Source organism: Vulpes lagopus, chromosome 4 (genome assembly GCF_018345385.1).
Source record: "Vulpes lagopus strain Blue_001 chromosome 4, ASM1834538v1, whole genome shotgun sequence".
Classification (NCBI taxonomy): domain Eukaryota; kingdom Metazoa; phylum Chordata; class Mammalia; order Carnivora; family Canidae; genus Vulpes; species Vulpes lagopus.
This window is the reverse complement of record NC_054827.1, coordinates 13,644,955-13,662,699: the sequence shown is the minus strand read 5'-3', so window position 1 is coordinate 13,662,699 and position 17,745 is coordinate 13,644,955. Positions and strand designations below refer to the sequence as shown.

Genomic DNA, 17,745 nt, shown 5'->3' with positions numbered 1-17,745 from the left:
CGCCCCGCTCAGAGCAAGCCAGGCTGGTGCAGGGCCGCAGCGGACCCACACCGCGCCCCGCGGGCAACGCCTCGCTCCACTGCGCTGGAGCCTTAGCGCCTGCGCGGTACGATCGGTCCCCGAAGGCGGCCCCGCCCCCTCCCCGCCCCGTGGGCGGGGCCACGCGGCTCCGGAGCCTCGGAAACCGGCGCGGCCCGCGGGGGTGGGAGGAAAAGCCCGGCAAATGCAGACGGCTCAGGGACCAAACATCAGCGGCTGTTTGTAAGGCACGGACTCCAGCTTCCCCGCTACTCCAGGCCGGGTTTTCCCTCGCGCTCCAGGGCGGGGAGGAGCCCCGCGCCAGCTCTAGCCCCCAGGTCCGAGGAGGGGCGTGGAGCGCGGGGGGCGGGGGGCGGGCCCTCGGCGAGCGTGCGCGGCCCTGATTGGCTGCTCGGAGCGGCGCGGGGTTTGGCGGGGAGTTTGGCCGATGGCGCGCGGGAAGCGGTGGCTGCGGATGGCGTCGTCGTGGCGGGTGCGGACCCCCGAGCGGGACAGGTAAGCCCCGCGGCCCCCTTGGGGGACGCGCACGGGGACAGGCTCTATCTCCCTCCTTTCCTGCAGGGTCGGTGCCGCTCGGGGCTGTTCGCGCTGCGCAGCGAGGCTCCCTGGCCCGGCCACCGTGCAGCTCGCCCGCGGCCTCGGTCCGTAAAATGGAAATAATCCGAGCGCGTAGGGTTGCGGCCGGGCGCGGAGGAGTGAGGGCCCAAAACTGCCTTGAGCGGGGGAAAGAAGGTTAGCTAAGGTGCGCTTTACGTGCGTGGGTGTGGCCTAAGGCCGGCTCAAAATATTTTGTAACAAAATACCCAGCAGTAGCTCCTTTAGTACCTTCTGCTTGCCAGACGGTACATTTTAGCAAAGTTGCCCTCGGGCTGCTAGTCAGTGTTCTTATTTTCAAAACCCTGCTGTTTGGGTAACGTGGACCTTAAAGCGGAACCAGACCTCCAGCTGGGGGACCTGGCCGCCGCTTGTTATTTTTTAAAAGGGGCGCTCCAGGATGGGCCAAGCAGTTGGGTTTTCTGTTAATCACAAAGGGCATGCATTGAGTGCTCGCTTCGGCAGCGCATATACTAAAAAGGGCATGCATTTAAATATAGGCTGCCAGACTGCTCCCCCAAATTTCTTTTTTTTTTTTTTTATGATAGTCAGAGAGAGAGAGAGAGAGGCAGAGACACAGGCAGAGGGAGAAGCAGGCTCCATGCACCGGGAGCCCGATGTGGGATTCGATCCCGGGTCTCCAGGATCGCGCCCTGGGCCAAAGGCAGGTGCCAAACCGCTGCGCCACCCAGGGATCCCCCAAATTTCATTTTTAATGGGTTCATTGACACCTGTCCGGCTGGCTGTGTCTAGAGCGTAGCCAAACGCCCGGTGGGCTCCCGGCTAAAGGGGACCTTGGCTTGCGGTGGTTGGTGCACAAGGTCACGCAGACATGCAGGAGTTCCTCCTAGGCCCTGGGAAGACTGGAGAAGGGGCATTTGTAAGTGAGCCAACTGGGAAGGTGAGGCAGGCAGAGCGCAGGGGAGAGGCTGGAGCAGGACAGAGCAGCCAGGTAGAATAAACTGAGACTAGGCTCCTGTGGCTGGTGGGGAAGAAGGGAAGACTCTCCCAAGGAGGGGAGGAGGATGGGAAAGGAATGCAGGAGCCGGGAACATCACCTGCCTCGAGTTAAGCTTATTCTGGTAGGCCAGGTAGTGTTTGTTTCTCTCCCCCTACTGCCGCTCTCCCATTTCTCTCCCTCTCTCAACGTCTATATGCGGGTGCATATACAGATCACATTCCTGCCTTGGAGACTCCTGAAATCTGTTCATCCCCCTCCCCCCTCCAAAAAAACACACTGGTGCACTTACACCAAAAATCTTACACATGGTATCACAGAAGTTTCCAAAGATGGAAACCTCACCTTGCTCCTCTTCAATATAAGGTAAGGAGGAAACCTGACCTTTTCTTAAGCACACAGGAGACATGAGGCAGTGTAGAGGAGGATAAGAAGTTTTGCACTCTGGTTTCTAGTCCTGTTACTTGGCTGTGTGACCATCGATTGGTCACTTTTTGGAACTTTTTGGAACCCTAGAATCATAAAATGTCATAAAATGAATACCTGTTCTGACTTCTTTGGAGCTGAGAATCCAATAAAGTGACGTTTTTTTTTTTTTTTAAAGATTTATTTACTCAGAGACACACAGGGAGAGAGAGAGAGAGGCAGAGACTCAGGCAGAGGGAGAAGCAGGCTCCATGCAGGGAGCCCAATGCAGGACTCGATCCCGGGACTCCAGGATCACACCCTGGGCCAAAGGCAGGCACTAAACCACTGAGCCACCCAGGGATCCCTAAAGCGATGGTTCTTAAGGTGTGATTCGCTTGCAGTTGTTAAAATGCTAAGTCTCCTGCAGCCCAGGTGGCCCAGCAATTTAGCGCCGCCTTCCGCCCAGGGCCTGATCCTGAAGACCCAGGATGAGTCCCACGTCGGGCTCCCCTGGAGGAGCCTGCTTCTCCCTCTGCCTGTGTCTCTGCCTCTTTCTCTCTCTGTGTCTCTCATGAATAAATAAATAAAATCTTAAAAAAAAGAATGCAAAGTCTCGGACCCTCTCCTTGATTTACTGAATCAGAAACTCTGGGGGGCTGGGGCCACGCACTGTGTTTGAAGCCCTCCAGGTGATTCCGATGCCTGAAATTTCAGAACCACTGCTCTAAGGAGTTCAGCTTTTTTTTTTTTTTTTAAGATTTATTTATTTATTCATAAGAGACATACAGAGGCAGACACACAGGCAGAGGGAGAAGCAGGCTCCCTGCAGGGAGCCTGATATGGGACTCAGTCCCGGGACCCCGAGATCACACCCTGAGCCGAAGGCAGAAGCTCAACCACTGAGCCACCAAGGCGTCCCAGGAATTCAGCGTTTTTGTTTGTGATTCACAGTAATGACGTTTTACATCACTGTTCATAAGTTTGTACTGCACACGTATAGTACAATGACCAGTGCAATCTTCTATTCTTTTGTATTTCCTTTTTGAAAACGCAGGAAAAATAAATTTTTAAAGGATATTATGGGGCAATGGATGAAATTTGGATGCGGACTGTAGATTATATAATCCCATCAGTGTTAATTTTCTTAATTTGGAAATTGTACCGTGACTATGCAATATAATGTTCTGTTTCTTAGAGTCACACTGAATTATTTAGGGGTAAAGGTGCACTGCGTCTCTAGTTTACATGTACACGTAGAAAGCATAGGAGACCAAATGTAAATAATTGGTGAATCTGGGCAAAGGATATGCAGGATGTTCTTATGCTTGTACTTTCTCTGTAGGTTTGAAATTTTATCGAATAAAACATTACTCCAATATGATTCAGACATACTAAACTGATTTTGCCATTCACACTGGGTGCTTGCGTGACATGTGTAAAGTCAGGGTAGGGGGAGGAGCAGAGGCAGAGGGAGAAGCAGACTCCCTGCAGAGCAGGAAGCCCAATGCGGGGCTCGATCCCAGGATCCTGGGATCATGACCTGAGCCAAAGGGCCAAAGGCAGATGCTTAACCGACTGAGCCACCCAGGTGCCCCTTAGTCACTGTTTTCACATCTTGTTTACTTTAAGCTCGAAGATACACGACTTTATCGTTTTATCCTAATGCCCAGCGGAGGGGCATAAGGAGGTGGAAAGAGGGAAGTTATGGATTTGAACTGACGCACATTTTAATGCAGGTTTCTCCTCCTTGGCCCTATGCTACTTTGGCCAAATATACGTCTGCAACACGGGACTCACACCTACCTGGTAGGACTGTTAGAGCTAAGTGAGAAAACGTACTTGCGAGAGCCAGGTGCCGACGGAACAGGTGCAGGTGCTTCATAAATGCCAGCGTGCCTCCCTTTTGCTCAGTTCTGCAGCAACTGTCAGTCATGCTGTTGACTTGTCCACAGGGGCAAGGACACCAGCAGGATTAAGAGTATCTGCGTCCCTGAAGGAGAGAGATGTGCGATTTTATACACTGCTGATGTGATCTGACCTGTAAAAACTATCCTGTGAGACACAGGTGCTGTTTTCTAAAAGGACTTTGCCAGAAGCTGACTTTCACTGGGTGTGTGCTATTCACGCAACTATCGAGGAATATAATTTGGGGAAAAAATGCTTAGAAAGGGTTGCCAAGTTATGGCGTTTCCCCAGTTACTTTAAATATTTCCCCTTGTGTGTGTTTTTGTTCTTTAATAGCGTGAGATCTTCAAAGAACACTGTAGGAAGAACACATGCCACTAAAGATGTAAGTTATCTTTGTATTTTAATGTGATTATCTCATAATTGATGATATGAAATACACCTTTCCTGGGAAGCTTCGAATCTTGTAGATTTCACTTGGGAAATTCAGTGTTTTATTGTGATGAAAAGCATATTCCTTTTCCTTCCACCTTTGACCACTGTTAACATTTTAAATCTTTTTTTTCTGGGCCTAGGTTTTTTTTTTTTTTTCCTCTTTTCATTTGGATAGTTGATGTCTTATAAAAGTGTACAACTCTGTTTTGCTCTTTTCACTTAACTACTTCTCCATTTGTTTTTAATAGTTTTATGAGTTCGTGCTATTCATTTAGTCCTTATAGTTTCTCTTTAGGGTCTTAAACGGATTTTTTTTTTTTTTTAAGAATTTTATTTATTTATCCATGAGAGAGAAAGAAAGAGGCAGAGACACAGGCAGAGGGAGAAGCAGGCTCCATGCAGGGAGCCTGATGCGGGACTCGATCTGGGGTCCCCAGGATCACATCCTGGGCTGAAGGCAGCGCTCAATCGCTGAGCCACCTGGGCTGCCCTAAATAAATGTATGCTAAGGGACACCCGGGTGGCTCAGTGGTTGAGCATCTGCCTTCGGCTCAGGGCGTGATCCTGGGGTCCTGGGATCGAGTCCCACGTTGGGCTCCCCACAGGGAGCCTGCTTCTCCCTCTGCCTGCGTCTCTGCCTCTCTCTCTCTCTCTCTCTCTCTCTCTCTGTCTCTCATGAATAAATAAATAAAATCGTAAAAAAAAATGTATGTTATGGGCAGGTACATTTTTTCAGCCCTCTGTGCAGCTCATTTCAAATTATTTTCCAGTAGCTTGTCCACTTGGCAGTGGAAACCCACGTTAATGATGTCTGAGAGTGGCTACTTTCAGGGTGCAGGGGGTCGGGGGTTTTGTCTGCCCCCGCCCTGCCCTCCTGCCTTACGTACTGTCTGCACCTGCTGCCCTAACCCCTGCCCCTGCCTTCAGAGGGTGGCTCTCGTCCTGTGGGAGGCCTGGGACCCCCCCTGCAGGGTTGGGTTCGGCTCTGGGCTCCCACCCCAGCCATAGCTTGCTTGTTCTGTGGGTGGGTGTCTCTCAGCAGTCTGCCCTGGGTGGCTAAAATCCTGCGTACCTGGCATGGGTTTCTCCAGTTCTTCGGCCCTGCTCCCAGCCTGCGCTGGCCGAAGTCCTGAGTGCCCGGGGTGGACTGCTTAGCTTTCCCCATCTCTCGGAGGCCTGTTTGCCTCAGGGAGGATGGAAGGTCGGTCAGCTACTCTTCTCTGGCATTCAACTCAGATTTATTCCGCCTCCTTTATGTCTTCCAGAATTTCCTCGTATTTTCTTACCTGTCAATGGCACCCTTCCACATTTTCCAGAGTTATGATGGACATTTTTCTCATTTTCTGGAGGTTTTGCTCTATTCATGGGTATTTGAGGTAGCAAACTTCATGGGGCTTGTTATTGTATTAAATCATAAACCCTTGTCTCTCCTTTGGTTGAGAGAGTTTTTACCTTTATGTATCCTTATGAACTTCCAGGTAGATGGACATATTTCTGGGGAGAGAGCCCAGAGCGTTCCTGAGATCGGGAGTCAGCAAACTATGGTCCATGGGCCAAATCTAGCCTGCCCCATGTTTGTACAACCCTGTGAGCAAAGAATGATCTTCACAATTTTATTTTTATTTTATTTTTAAAGATTTTATTTATTCATGAGAGACACAGAGAGAGGCAGAGACACAGGCCGAGGGAGAAGCAGGCTCCATGCAGGGAGCCCGATGTGGGACTCGATCCCAGGACCCCGGGATCATGCCCTGGGCCGAAGGCAGAGCCTCAACTGCTGAGCCACCCAGGTGTCCCGATTTTCACATTTTTAAATGGTTGAAGTAAAATAAGAAAATCTCATGATCAGGGAAAATGATTCAAATAAAACTCATAAAGTTTTATTGCAATACAGCTGTGTTTATTCTTTCTGCCTTGTCACCATCTGCTGTCAGACCGTAACGGCTGAGTTGAGTAGTTGGAACAGACGCAAAGCCTAGGACATTTACTCTCTGGTCCCTTAGAGTAAAGGTTGCCAGTCCCTCCCTTCATTTGTCAAAGGGGGTCTGTGTCCCTCTGACCGTCCCCCCAGAAGTTGTTAAGGATCACTTCTTTAGGCAGCAGTGGCAGCAGTGACACGGGAGCGCTCGGTTCTTGTCTCATGGAGCCGAAGACTGAATCTCGCCGACAGCAGAGAGCCAAGTGATTGAGGTTTATTAAGCAGAGTTACAGAGAACGCGCTCAAAAGTGAGAGGGGTCCCTCCAAAGTGAGAGGGGTCCCGCCACGGTTGAGATTTAGGGCTTTAATGGTCTGTTTTTTATAGGAAACTGCCCAGGGAACTTGGTAAATGTCTTGTCGGTGTAGGTGGATTTGTGAATATCAGGTCTATATTTAAAACAAACCTGGTGGACTTGTAACAAACAAGATGTTTTTTGGTAAATATGAGCACAAAGTGTTCCTTTTCCCCTGTTAATATTTTCCCAACATTTCTCTGCATCTGGGGCTTCTGTGATGACTTAGTAGCCATTCAAGAGGAATACTCCCTAACCTTTGGGAGCTAGGGAGCCAGGTGTTTTTTTGTTTGTTTGTTTGTTTGTTTGTTTGGGTTTTTTTTTTTCTGATTTTACTGTCTTATCTCTGTTTTCTTAAGATGGGTAGGAGCCTGACTCTGGGGCCTTTCCCTTATTTTTCCCTGCCTAGCCCCATCTGCCCCTCTCTTGTTCCTACATCAGGATTATCCTTGCTAACTAAATCAGCTTCGTAATGTTCCTTTTTGCTATAGCCAATTCAAGGACTTTGACTTTATTTGCCTTTAGAAAACTGGCCCAAAGGAGAAACCCACTGATGTGTTTGATTTTCCGGATAATTCTGGTGTCTTCAGCATCAGCAGGCTGGGTGAAAACGAGAAGGATGATGAACCTTATGACGTCTTTGGTTAGTATTTTAAATCCTCATCCTAAAAGCTTTTGGCCCGTTACTAATAAAACTACGGGAATATCTCCACATATAAAAATCTATTGTCTTCATGTGACTGTAGTGTTCTGGGTAGTACTTGGTAATTTGGCTTAATTTTTCCCACTTATAGTTACATTGGAACTAAGAACTCTTATTAAACATGTATCAAGGTGGAACTCTTCTAGTAGCTTTTGTCCGCAAGCCAATCCTGTTGGACACCTGTTCTGGTGCTCTGATATCAAGAAGGATATGAACTCTATTTCTCGCTCCATACCACCAATAGAGTCCTTCAGTTAGGGGCTTTAATTTAGGGAGAAGAAGAGGAGCATTTTTCTCTTTTTTTTAATACACTGAGGCAGAGGTTGCTTCAGGAGAGCCCAGGGAGAGCTTCACTTGGGTTCCTCGGAGTGTAAGGAAAACAGGGCTGTGACCCGGTTGACCAGGTGTATGTGAGTTGTCCAGATGGGACCGCTTCTGTCTGTGTCACTGGCCACTCCAGAGACCAAAAATGAACAGAAGGTGCCAGGTACCCCCACATTTAGATCAGCGGTGATCAGATATTTTTGTTGGAATAAGTTGTAAGGGCAATTTTGAACACCTGTACCCTCTCACACATTTTTAATTCAGGGTCTAATATTTTCTACTCCAATCTTCTGTTAATAAAAGAATATTATTTTATAAGATGAAAAGTAATCATTACCAGAATACATCTTTTGTTATGGCTTGATTAAAATGTTTTAATTGCTTAAGGGAAATTTAAATGTAAAAGATTGAATTCAAAAGAAACCATGTAACTTTTTACTTTTATATCTTATTTTATTTTATTTTTTTAGAGAGGGAGAAGTTGGGGAGAGGGAGAGAGAATCTTTAGCAGGCTCCACACCCAGCATGGGGCTTGATCTTACAACCCTGAGATCATGACCTGAGCTGAAATCATGAGTCAGATGCCTAACCGACTGAGCCACCTGGGCACCCCCACATAATTTTTTTAATTGGGATGTAGTTCAATTATCAAAAATTTCCCTATATTCAAGTGTACAATTCAATAGTACTGTCATGTGGTCACAGAATTGTACAGCTATCACCATTGTGTATTTCAGAAACTTCTAGTCACCTCAGCAAGGAACTCTGTATCCATTAACAATCAATCCCTACCACTCCTCCCCTCCAGGCTCTGGCAACCATACACCTACTTCCTGACTCTTGGTGTGCCTGTTGTACAAATGGAGTCATACACTCTTCATTTGTGACTCACTTCTTTCATTCAACATAGTGTTTTCAAGGTCTGTCTGTATTGTAGTGTTAGTACGTCATTCCTAAAAATGTTCTATTTATTTATTTAAAAGATTTTATTTATTTACTCATGAGAGACACAGGCAGAGGGAGAAGCAAGCTCCCTGCGGGGAGCCTGATGTGGCACTCGATCCCAAGACTGTGGGATCGCACCCTGAGCCACCCAGGCACCCCTCCTGAAAATGTTTTAGCTCAATAATCTGTTGTTGAATATACCTCATTTTGTTCTCCATTCATCAGTTGATGTCTGCTTGGGTTGTTTCCACTTTGGGGCCAGTGTGAGTGAACCACCCCCCACCCAGCAATGCATGAGGTTCCTGTTTCCTCGCAGCTTGGTCAGCTCTTGTAATCACCTGACTTTTTGATTCTGGCCATGAGTGTGAAGTGGATTCTCAATTGTGTTTGTGTGATAACATATACATAACCATAAAATTAACCATTTTGACCATTTTTAAAAGTATAGTTCTGTGGTATCAGTACATTCACGCTGTCGTGCAGCTGCCCTCACCACCCACATCCACAACCTTCCCATTTCCCCCCAACTGAGAGTCTGTGCCCATTAGACAATAGCTCTTTGTTCTTCACACCCCCCAGCTCAACTTTTTCTAGAACCTTAATTACTCTAGTGAGATACTTATATGAGAGGATCCCTCCAGTATTTTTCTAGTCGTGTCTTTTTTTATCACTTAGCAGTATGTCTTTAAAGTCCATCCTTGTTGTAGCAAGTGTCTGAATTTACTTTTGAAAAGTGAATAATATTCCATCCTCTGTGTATATCTGTTTATGTGTCAATGGACACTGCTTCTACCTTTTGGTGATGGTGAGTAATGCTGCCGTAAACACGGACACACCAACATCTGAGTCCCTGCTTTCACTTCTTTGGGGTCCATATACAGAAGTAGAGTTGTTGGATCATATGTGTACGTTTTTGAGGCCTTGCCATGCCATTTTCCACAGAGGCTGCAACATTTGTGTGACGTTTCCGTTAGCAATACACATGGGTTCCAGTTTCTCCATATCCTCACTTGGTTTTCCTGTTTTTGTTTTTGTTTTTATGATAGCCAGCCCAATGAATGTGAAATGGTACTTCATTATGGTTTTGAATTGTATTTCCCCAGTGGCTAATGATGTCGAACATCCTTTTGTGTGCTTATGGGCCATTTATGTATCTTTTAGGAGCTATCTATTCAGATCCTGTATCTATTTTATTTATTTATTTATTTGATTTTTTAAAAAAATTTTTTATTTATTTATGGTAGTCACAGAGAGAGAGAGAGAGAGGCAGAGACATAGGCAGAGGGAGAAGCAGGCTCCATGCATCGGGAGCCTGATGTGGGATTCGATCCCGGATCTCCAGGATCGCGCCCTGGGCCAAAGGCAGGCGCTAAACCGCTGCGCCACTCAGGGTTCCCTGTATCTATTTTTAAATTGGATGATATATCTTATTAAAATTGGGTTCTCGGGATGCCTGGGTAGCTCAGCGGTTGAGTGTCTGCTTTCAGCTCAGGGTGTGTGATCCCAGGTCCAAGGATCAAGTCTCACTTTGGGTGCCCTGCGAGGAGCCTGCTGCTCTCTGTCTCTCATGAATGAATAGATCAAATCTTAAATAAAATTGGGTTCTCTCTGTATATGAGAGTCTGGTTTGGATGACTGGTTACACATGGAGGTTCAGGATTGGTTTCTTTCTCTTTTATTCTTTGTTATTTGCAGTAGTAAATAAATCCCTTTGCCTAGTTGAGGGCACCACAAAGCCATTAGCTTAAAAATCAGGCATTGATAGGTTCATTGCTTAAGCAGCTGTTATTTGCACACATGTGTTTTAAATCTACACGCCATGCTAAAATTCGAGCCTGAACAAATGGTAGCTTGGCCCCAGGAACAGCAGTTCCCTGGCTGCCCCCTCCCTCCCCTAAGCTCTCCCAGCATGCGGGCAGCTGGCCCTGGCCCTGGGGTGCTGAGGTCCCTTTTGACCTGAGCAGGTACAAGAGTGTTCTTTATCCTGAGTCCTTTCCCAGCAGTGGTCTCTTAAGTAGAGCCGTGATGCTCCATCAGGTGGGGACAGAGAATGTCAGCCTCCCTATTAAGATTTCTTTTAGCTCATTAAAAAAATTTCCATATAGTACATAAGTATGGTAATACAGGTCATAACTGTTAAATGTTCACGTATTTACTAGTGAAACGGTATAAATTTCTCATTGTTGAGGTGTGAGCTCAAAAACATTTGGGAGGTAAGTAGCCTCTGTAATCGTTAGAAATTAAAACCAAGGGGATCCCTGGGTGGGCTTGGCAGTTTAGTGCCTGCCTTTGGCCCAGGGCGCGATCCTGGAGTCCCAGGATCGAATCCCACGTCGGGCTCCCTGCATGGAGCCTGCTTCTCCCTCATCCTATGTCTCTGCCTCTCTCTCTCTCTCTTTCTGTGTCTATCATGAGTAAATAAAACATTAAACAAAAAAAAAAGAAAGGAATTAAAACTGAGATTGCCATTGAAAAGGAACAAATGTAAATACTGCCCAAGCTGCCAGCTTTTAAAGTTGTACTTAAAAAAAAAAAAAAATCTTTCATAGATCCTCCTTTACACAGCACTGCTATCTATGCTGATGAAGAAGAATTCTCCAGACACTGCGGGTCATCCAGCCCTTTGAATCCTCAAGGAAAAGAAGCAAAGAAAAGGTATGGTTATATTTTAAGCTGTCACTTATTGGTGGCCAGTTGGATATCTGAGAAGCTCTTTAAATAGAAGCTTATAAAACTAAAGCTTTTTTTTTTTTTTTTTTTTTTTTTTTTTTTTTAATTTATGATAGTCATAGAGAGAAAGAGAAAGTCATGCAGAGACACAGGCAGAGGGAGAAGCAGGCTCCATGCACCGGGAGCCTGACGTGGGATTCGATCCCGGGTCTCCAGGATCGCGCCCTGGGCCAAAGGCAGGCGCCAAACCGCTGCGCCACCCAGGGATCCCACTAATGCTTTTTAAAGATCTTTGGAGCCAACTTAGTTTTTTTTTCCTCCAGAGAACTGTACAGAAAAACTTGTTTTCAAAAATTAACATTATGTATAATAACTAATTATAGGTATGAGTTTCTAGGAAAAAAAAAACAGTCCTAACGATGTAATTACAGCAGGATGACCATAGTTTGTACTGTGTTGTGTGTTGAAAGTTGCTAAGAGAGTAGATCTTAACAGTTCTCATCACAAGAAAAACAAATTTTGTAGCTCCGACTGGTGATGTTAAAGATTTCTTGTGGAGATCATTTTGCAGTATATACAGGTAGCAGAGCATTATGTTGTACACTTGAGACTAATGTGTCAATTATACCTCAATTATAAAAGTCCAATTTAGTCTAAAAAGCCCTGTAGTAATTTTAATTGACAACTGATTATTCTGGAAAACATGCCTGTGAAGGTGGTTTAGCTTTGAGTTAAAACAGGGAGGGAGGGAGAAGCTTTTGTTTTTTAAGTTTTTATGTTAATTGCAGTCACGGGGTTCTCTTCACAAGTGCACTACATAATCCCACCACCTACTTCGTCTGTCCTGGCACTGCCCTCCTCTCTGGTGACCGTCAATTTGTTCTGTGTATTTGGGACTGTTTCTTGGTTTGCCTCTCTCTCTTTTTTTTTTTCTTTGCTCCTTTGTTTTTTAAATTCCAAATATGAACAGAATCATATGGTATTTGTCTTTCTCTAACTGACTTCACTTAGCATAATACTCTAGCTCCATCCATGTCATTGCAAATGGCAAGTTTCCATTCCTTTCGATGGCTAACATTCTGTTGTGTGTGTGTGTGTGTGTGTGTGTGTGTGTATACACACACACACATATGTGTATATTCATGTACACACATGAAATGTGTACATGTATACACTTGAATGTATATGCACTTGAAATGTCTATTCAAGTCTTCTCCCCATTTTTTAATTGGATCATTTGGTTTTTGGGTGTTGTTTTATAAGTTCTTTTTTTTTTTTAATTTAAGAAATAAATGTTTTTTAAAGATTTTACTTGTTAGCATGAGCAAGGGGAGAGGGAGAGGGAGAAGCCGGCTCCCCGCTGAGCAGAGAGTTTGATGTGGGGCTTGATCCCAGGACCCTGGGATCATGACTCAAGCCAAAGGCAGACAATTAACCAACTGAACCACCCAGGCACCCCTCATAAGTTCTTTATATGTTTTAGATATTAACCCTTTATCATATATGTCATTTGCAAATATCTTCTCCCATTCCAAAGGTTGACTTTTAATTTTGTTGATTTGTTTCCTTTGCTATGCAGAAGCTTTTCATCTTGATAAAGTCCCAATAGTTTATTTTTGCTTTTGTTTCCCTTGCCGCAGGAGATGTACCTAGTAAGAAGTTGCTATGGCCACTGTTAAAGAAGTTACTCTCTGTGTCACAGCCTCATGACAACTCCCACACCAAAACAGTGCTTTATTTTGTAAATTTTGACCCATTATTACTCCCATGTTATGGTTCTTTAGAATTTTGATGGCTTCAGGTCTCACATTTAGGTCTTTCATCCATTTTGAATTCATTTTGGTGTATGGTGTTAGAAATTGGTCCAGTTTCATTCTTTTGCATGTTAGCCGTCCGGTTTTTCCAACACCATTTGTTGAGGAGACTATCCTTTTCCCATTGGATATTCTTTCCTGGTTTGTCAGAGATTAATTGATCATATAATTATGGGTTTATTTCTGGGTTTTCTGTTCTGTGGAGCTGTGTGTTCGTTTTTGTGCCAGTACCATACTGTTTAGATGACTACAGCTTTGTTCTAGAACTTGAAGCCCGGAATTGTGATGTCTCTAGCTTTGCTTTCCTTTTTCGAGATTGCTTTGACTATTCAAGGTCTTTGGGGTTCGTACAAATTTTAAGATTGCTTTTTCTAGTTCTGTGAAAACTGCTCTTGGTATTTTGATTGGGACTGCATTAAATGTGTAGATTGCTCTGGGTAGTATAGACATTTTAACAATATGTGTTCTTCCAATCAATGAGCTTGGAATGTTTTTCCATTCATCTTCAATTTCTTTCATCAGTGTTTTATAGTTTTTAGAGCACAGGTCTTCCACTTTTTTGGTTAGGTTTATTCCTAGGTATCTTGTTATTTTTGGTGCAACTCTAAACGGAATTGATTCCTTAATTTCTCTTTCTGCTGCTTCATTCTTGGTATATAGAAATGCAACAGATTGCTGCACCTTGACTTTGTATCCTGTGACTTTATTGAATTTATCAGTTCTAGCAGTTTTTTGGTGGAGTCTTTAAGGTTTTCTAAATATAGTATCATGTCATCTGCAAATGGTGAAAGCTTTACTTCTTCCTTACCAATTTGGATTTCTTTGTTTCTTCTTGTCTGATTGCTGTGGCTCGGACTTCCAGTACTGTGTTGAATGAAAGCTGTGAGAATGGACATCCTTTTCTTGTTTCTGATTTTAGGGCAGAAGCTCTCAGTGTTTCCCCATTAAGGACCATGTTAGCTGTGAGTTTTTCATATATGGCCTTTGTTATGTTGAGTTATATTCCCTCTAAACCCAGTTTGTTGAGGGTTTTTATCATGACTGGATGTTGTACTTTGTCAAATGCTTTTTCTGCATCTATTGAAATGATCACGTGGTTCTTTTCCTTTCTCTTATTGACATGAGGTATCACCTTGATTGATTTGCAGATACTGAATCACCCTTGGAACCCAGGCATAAATCCCACTTGATTGTGGTGAATGATTTTTTTTTTTTTTTAATGTGCTATTGGATTCGGTTTGCAGTACTTTGTTGAGGATTTTCATCAGCAATATCAGCCTGTAGTTTTCTTTTTTTGTAGTGTCTTTATCTGGCTCTGGTATTATATTAGGGTTGTGGTGGCCTCAAAGAATGAATTCGAAAGTTTTCCTTCCATTTCAGTTTTTTTGGAATAGTTTAAAAAGAACACGATTCTATGAGTTTGCCTATTTTAGATACTTCATTTGCCTAGAATACCACTTGGCACCTGGTAGGTGTTCAATGAATGTTTGAATTCATTCTTGCAGTGTAAGTGTAGTGCCATGGTTAAGGTGACTGGCCCACAACCTGGTGTGTGTTGTGCTGGTTCAGATCCTTGCTATGCCACTTCTAAAGTATTTGACCTTGGGCAAGACCTTTCACTTCCAAATTCCTTCATCTGGAAAGTGAAATAATAATATAGTCTATATTATATGATTCTTTTAAGATAAATTGATCTTAAGTTCTTAAAACTAAAACTGGTTTGGCACACAGTAACCTTTCAAATGGTAGCTTTCTAGTATTTGTATTTCTCAGCATTCGTTGAGCACCAACTACATACCAGGCACTGTGTTAGGCTTTGGATGGATGTACAATAATTGAAAATGGACATAATCCTTTTCCTCCTGAAGCTTATGGAGCTGTAGATATTAATGAAGAATCCTTGATGAACCTTGTGGGGAAGGGTGTGACGCTGTGATGGGAATTAGGTTGGTGGAGTGAAGTGAGGAACGAACATTCTGTGCAGATGAATGGCAGGCAGAGGGGAACTACGATGGGAGGGACAGAGGGAGTCTGTGGGACTGGAAGGAGTCTGTGGGATGACTCAGTAAATAGACTGAAGAGGGGAGCATACTGCAAGGTGGTTATCCTTTGTCATGATTGGTAGAGACTGCTAGCTGCCTGCCCCAGGGCGTTCCCCTTCTTAGTGATAGGGTGTTCAGTTTTAGCTGAGCCCGTGGCTGTCTCGGAATGAAGAAAGCACCTCCTGGTTTCTCCTGCAGCTAAAGTGTCTTTACATCATGGCCAAAGAAGCATCTACAGCTTCTCTAAGTGTCTTCATCGATTTCAAGATTCTTTGCTCCTTCCTTCTTCCTTATGGTGGGAATGGGGTGTGACAGTGGAAGTTTGAGCAGCCAGTGTGGACCATGAGGCGGTGTCCTGAGAAAGTGGAGCAGTAAGATGGATGCAATCTGGGTCTCTGGTCGTGGTGGGATTGTGCAAATTTCCATGAATTATCTCTCAGGTTTTATCGAGAGGGAGATAAAGTGTCTTGTTTAAACCATTTGGGAGGTGTGTTTTCTACTATCTGTAGCCACACCTAACCCTATCTTTTATACCTGGTAAGGAGTTTTGTCATTAAGCTCCGCAGTTAGAGAATTTTAAGCAAGAGTGGTGTGGCCTGGTCTGCATTTAAAAACTATCCCTCTGACTGCTGTGTGGAAAATGGATTTGCGAGAGGCAGGGGTGGGCTGGAGAAGACCAGTTTGGAGGCTGTTTCAGTAGCCTAGGGCCAGGAGGACCAGGGTGATTGTGACAGAGAGGGAAAAGCGAAGGAGTTTAAGAAATAGGACGTTAATCAGTGGGCATAGTGATGGGTTGGCTCCAGGAGGCTGGGGAGGAGCTGCGGTCAGACTACCCCGGCTTTCTGCTTTGTATGCGAGGTTCAGTGATCCTGCCTCGGACCAAGCTGGGGTTGCTAGAAGACTGAGTAACCCTGGTCATCGTGAGGCGATGGCGAGCGTGGTACAGAGATGTCAGAGTCCAGGGTCGTGTACTTGGGTCAGGAGCCCCAAGGGAGAGGCCTGAACTGGAGTTCAGGCTGAAGTTTGGCTCTTGGTGGTAGGGCGCCGGGGGCACTGGGAGAGCTCACAGGAAGGCTGTAGCCTGAGAACAGCAAGGCCTGGACAGGGGCAGGGGCAGGGGCACCACTTGCAGACCCACCTGTGCAGGAGGGGGTAGGAGCTTGCAAAGGAGTGGAGAAAGGGAGCTCGGGGTGCAGGGAGGAAGCTAGGCCCGTGTGCAGCAGAGGGAGTGCGTGTGCGTGTGCGCTGGGGGATGGCCAGGAGGGTCCGATGCTAGTGAGGGAAGTGCGGGGGGTGTGCATCGTATTTAACCACGTGGACGTTCTTGGCCATCTTGGGTTTGAGGGCGTGAGAAGCCCAAACGAGACGTTTTTGGGTAAGCTCGGGTCTGTATGTGGGTGTAGAGGCTGCACTGGGGAGAGAGGATCCCAGGACTCAGGGAGGCTCCAGCATCTAGGCCCCAGCTCCTCCCCAGGGACTCTGGGTCTTTGCTCTTCACCTCTCAGCCTCTTGATGTGCCTGGTCCTGCAGCTCTCCTCGCCCCCCGCCCCCAGTACTGCTCTCCTGGCCTTACCCAGATGGCACTGCCCCCCGAGGCTGGTGGTCTTGCCCAGCCTTTCTTCGGGGCCCGCTGTGTCCTGCAGACTGGCCTTAGGCCCCCAGATGCCCAGGGGCAGCCTGGATTCGGCAAAACCAAGCTGCATCCTTTTTTGTCTCACCTGGTGTCAGCAAGCTCCTGTGATGTCCTTAGCTTAGGGGTCCTGCTGTCACCTGGAGGCGTTCCTGGTCTGTTCTCAGTCCAGTCTGATTTGTCGGCCTGTGGCGACCCGGGGAGTCCACGTTTTTCTCTCCATACCCCTGCCATGGCCCAGGCCCTGCTCCTCCCACCAGGATTGCTGCAGCAGTACCCACCTGCTGGCCTTTGTCTCCCGGATGGCGCTCTCCCACTGGCCCATGCACCGCACCCCCCCCAGGCCGATCTTCCCGAACTGCTGGTCTGTTCTCTGTACTATGCCTGCCACCTTCCATGGGCTCCCTGTGATCTGGGTGCATGGCGGAGAAAGCCTATGCCAGTCCCCATAAGTACACTGAGGCAGAATTAGAATGGAAGAGGCTTATTAGTAGATATTTCCATGAAAGTTAAAGGTGCAAGGGTCGGGACAGGGCAGAGATGGCCTCAGAGTGCGGTGGGGCCGACCCACGGGCAGCTGCGCAGCAGAGTGCGCTGGGTCCTGGAGCCCTGGGTGGGCAGCAATAGCCAGGCCCTGTCCGCTCTTCAGCGTTCCTGCTAGACACTGAACCTAAAGGAAGGTGCCTCTTTTTTTTTTTTTTTTTAAAGATTTTATTTATTGATTGATGAGAGACACAGAGAGAGGCAGAGACACAGGCAGAGGGAGAAGCAGGCTCCATGCAGGGAGCCTGATGCAGGACTTGATCCCGGGACTTCAGGATCATGCTCTGGGCTGAAGGCAGCCGCTAAACCGCTGAGCCACCCAGGAATCCCCGGTGCCTCATTTTTTAATTTTATTCACTGTACTTTGCATTTTGAAGTTGCTGTTAGGTGAATGTTGAATTGAATGAAAAAATGAGCTCTCATCGGAAGGTTTTTTTGTTTTTTCCTTTTCAAAGGAAAAAAGA

The 17,745-nt window shown here is 46.0% G+C and overlaps 1 protein-coding gene across 1 annotated transcript in view; it reads left to right on the top strand.

Annotated features, from left to right (window-relative positions):
• Positions 1-470: 470 nt before the first annotated feature.
• CENPU (centromere protein U) overlaps positions 471-17,745 on the top strand; it is a 37,914-nt gene continuing 20,639 nt past the window's right edge. Inside the window, exons 1-4 of the mRNA XM_041751301.1 lie at positions 471-534; positions 4,241-4,289; positions 7,136-7,253; positions 11,132-11,237. Of these exons, the coding sequence (XP_041607235.1) occupies positions 494-534; positions 4,241-4,289; positions 7,136-7,253; positions 11,132-11,237 (314 nt within the window). The 5' untranslated portion in view covers positions 471-493. The remainder of the gene's footprint in view (positions 535-4,240; positions 4,290-7,135; positions 7,254-11,131; positions 11,238-17,745) is intronic.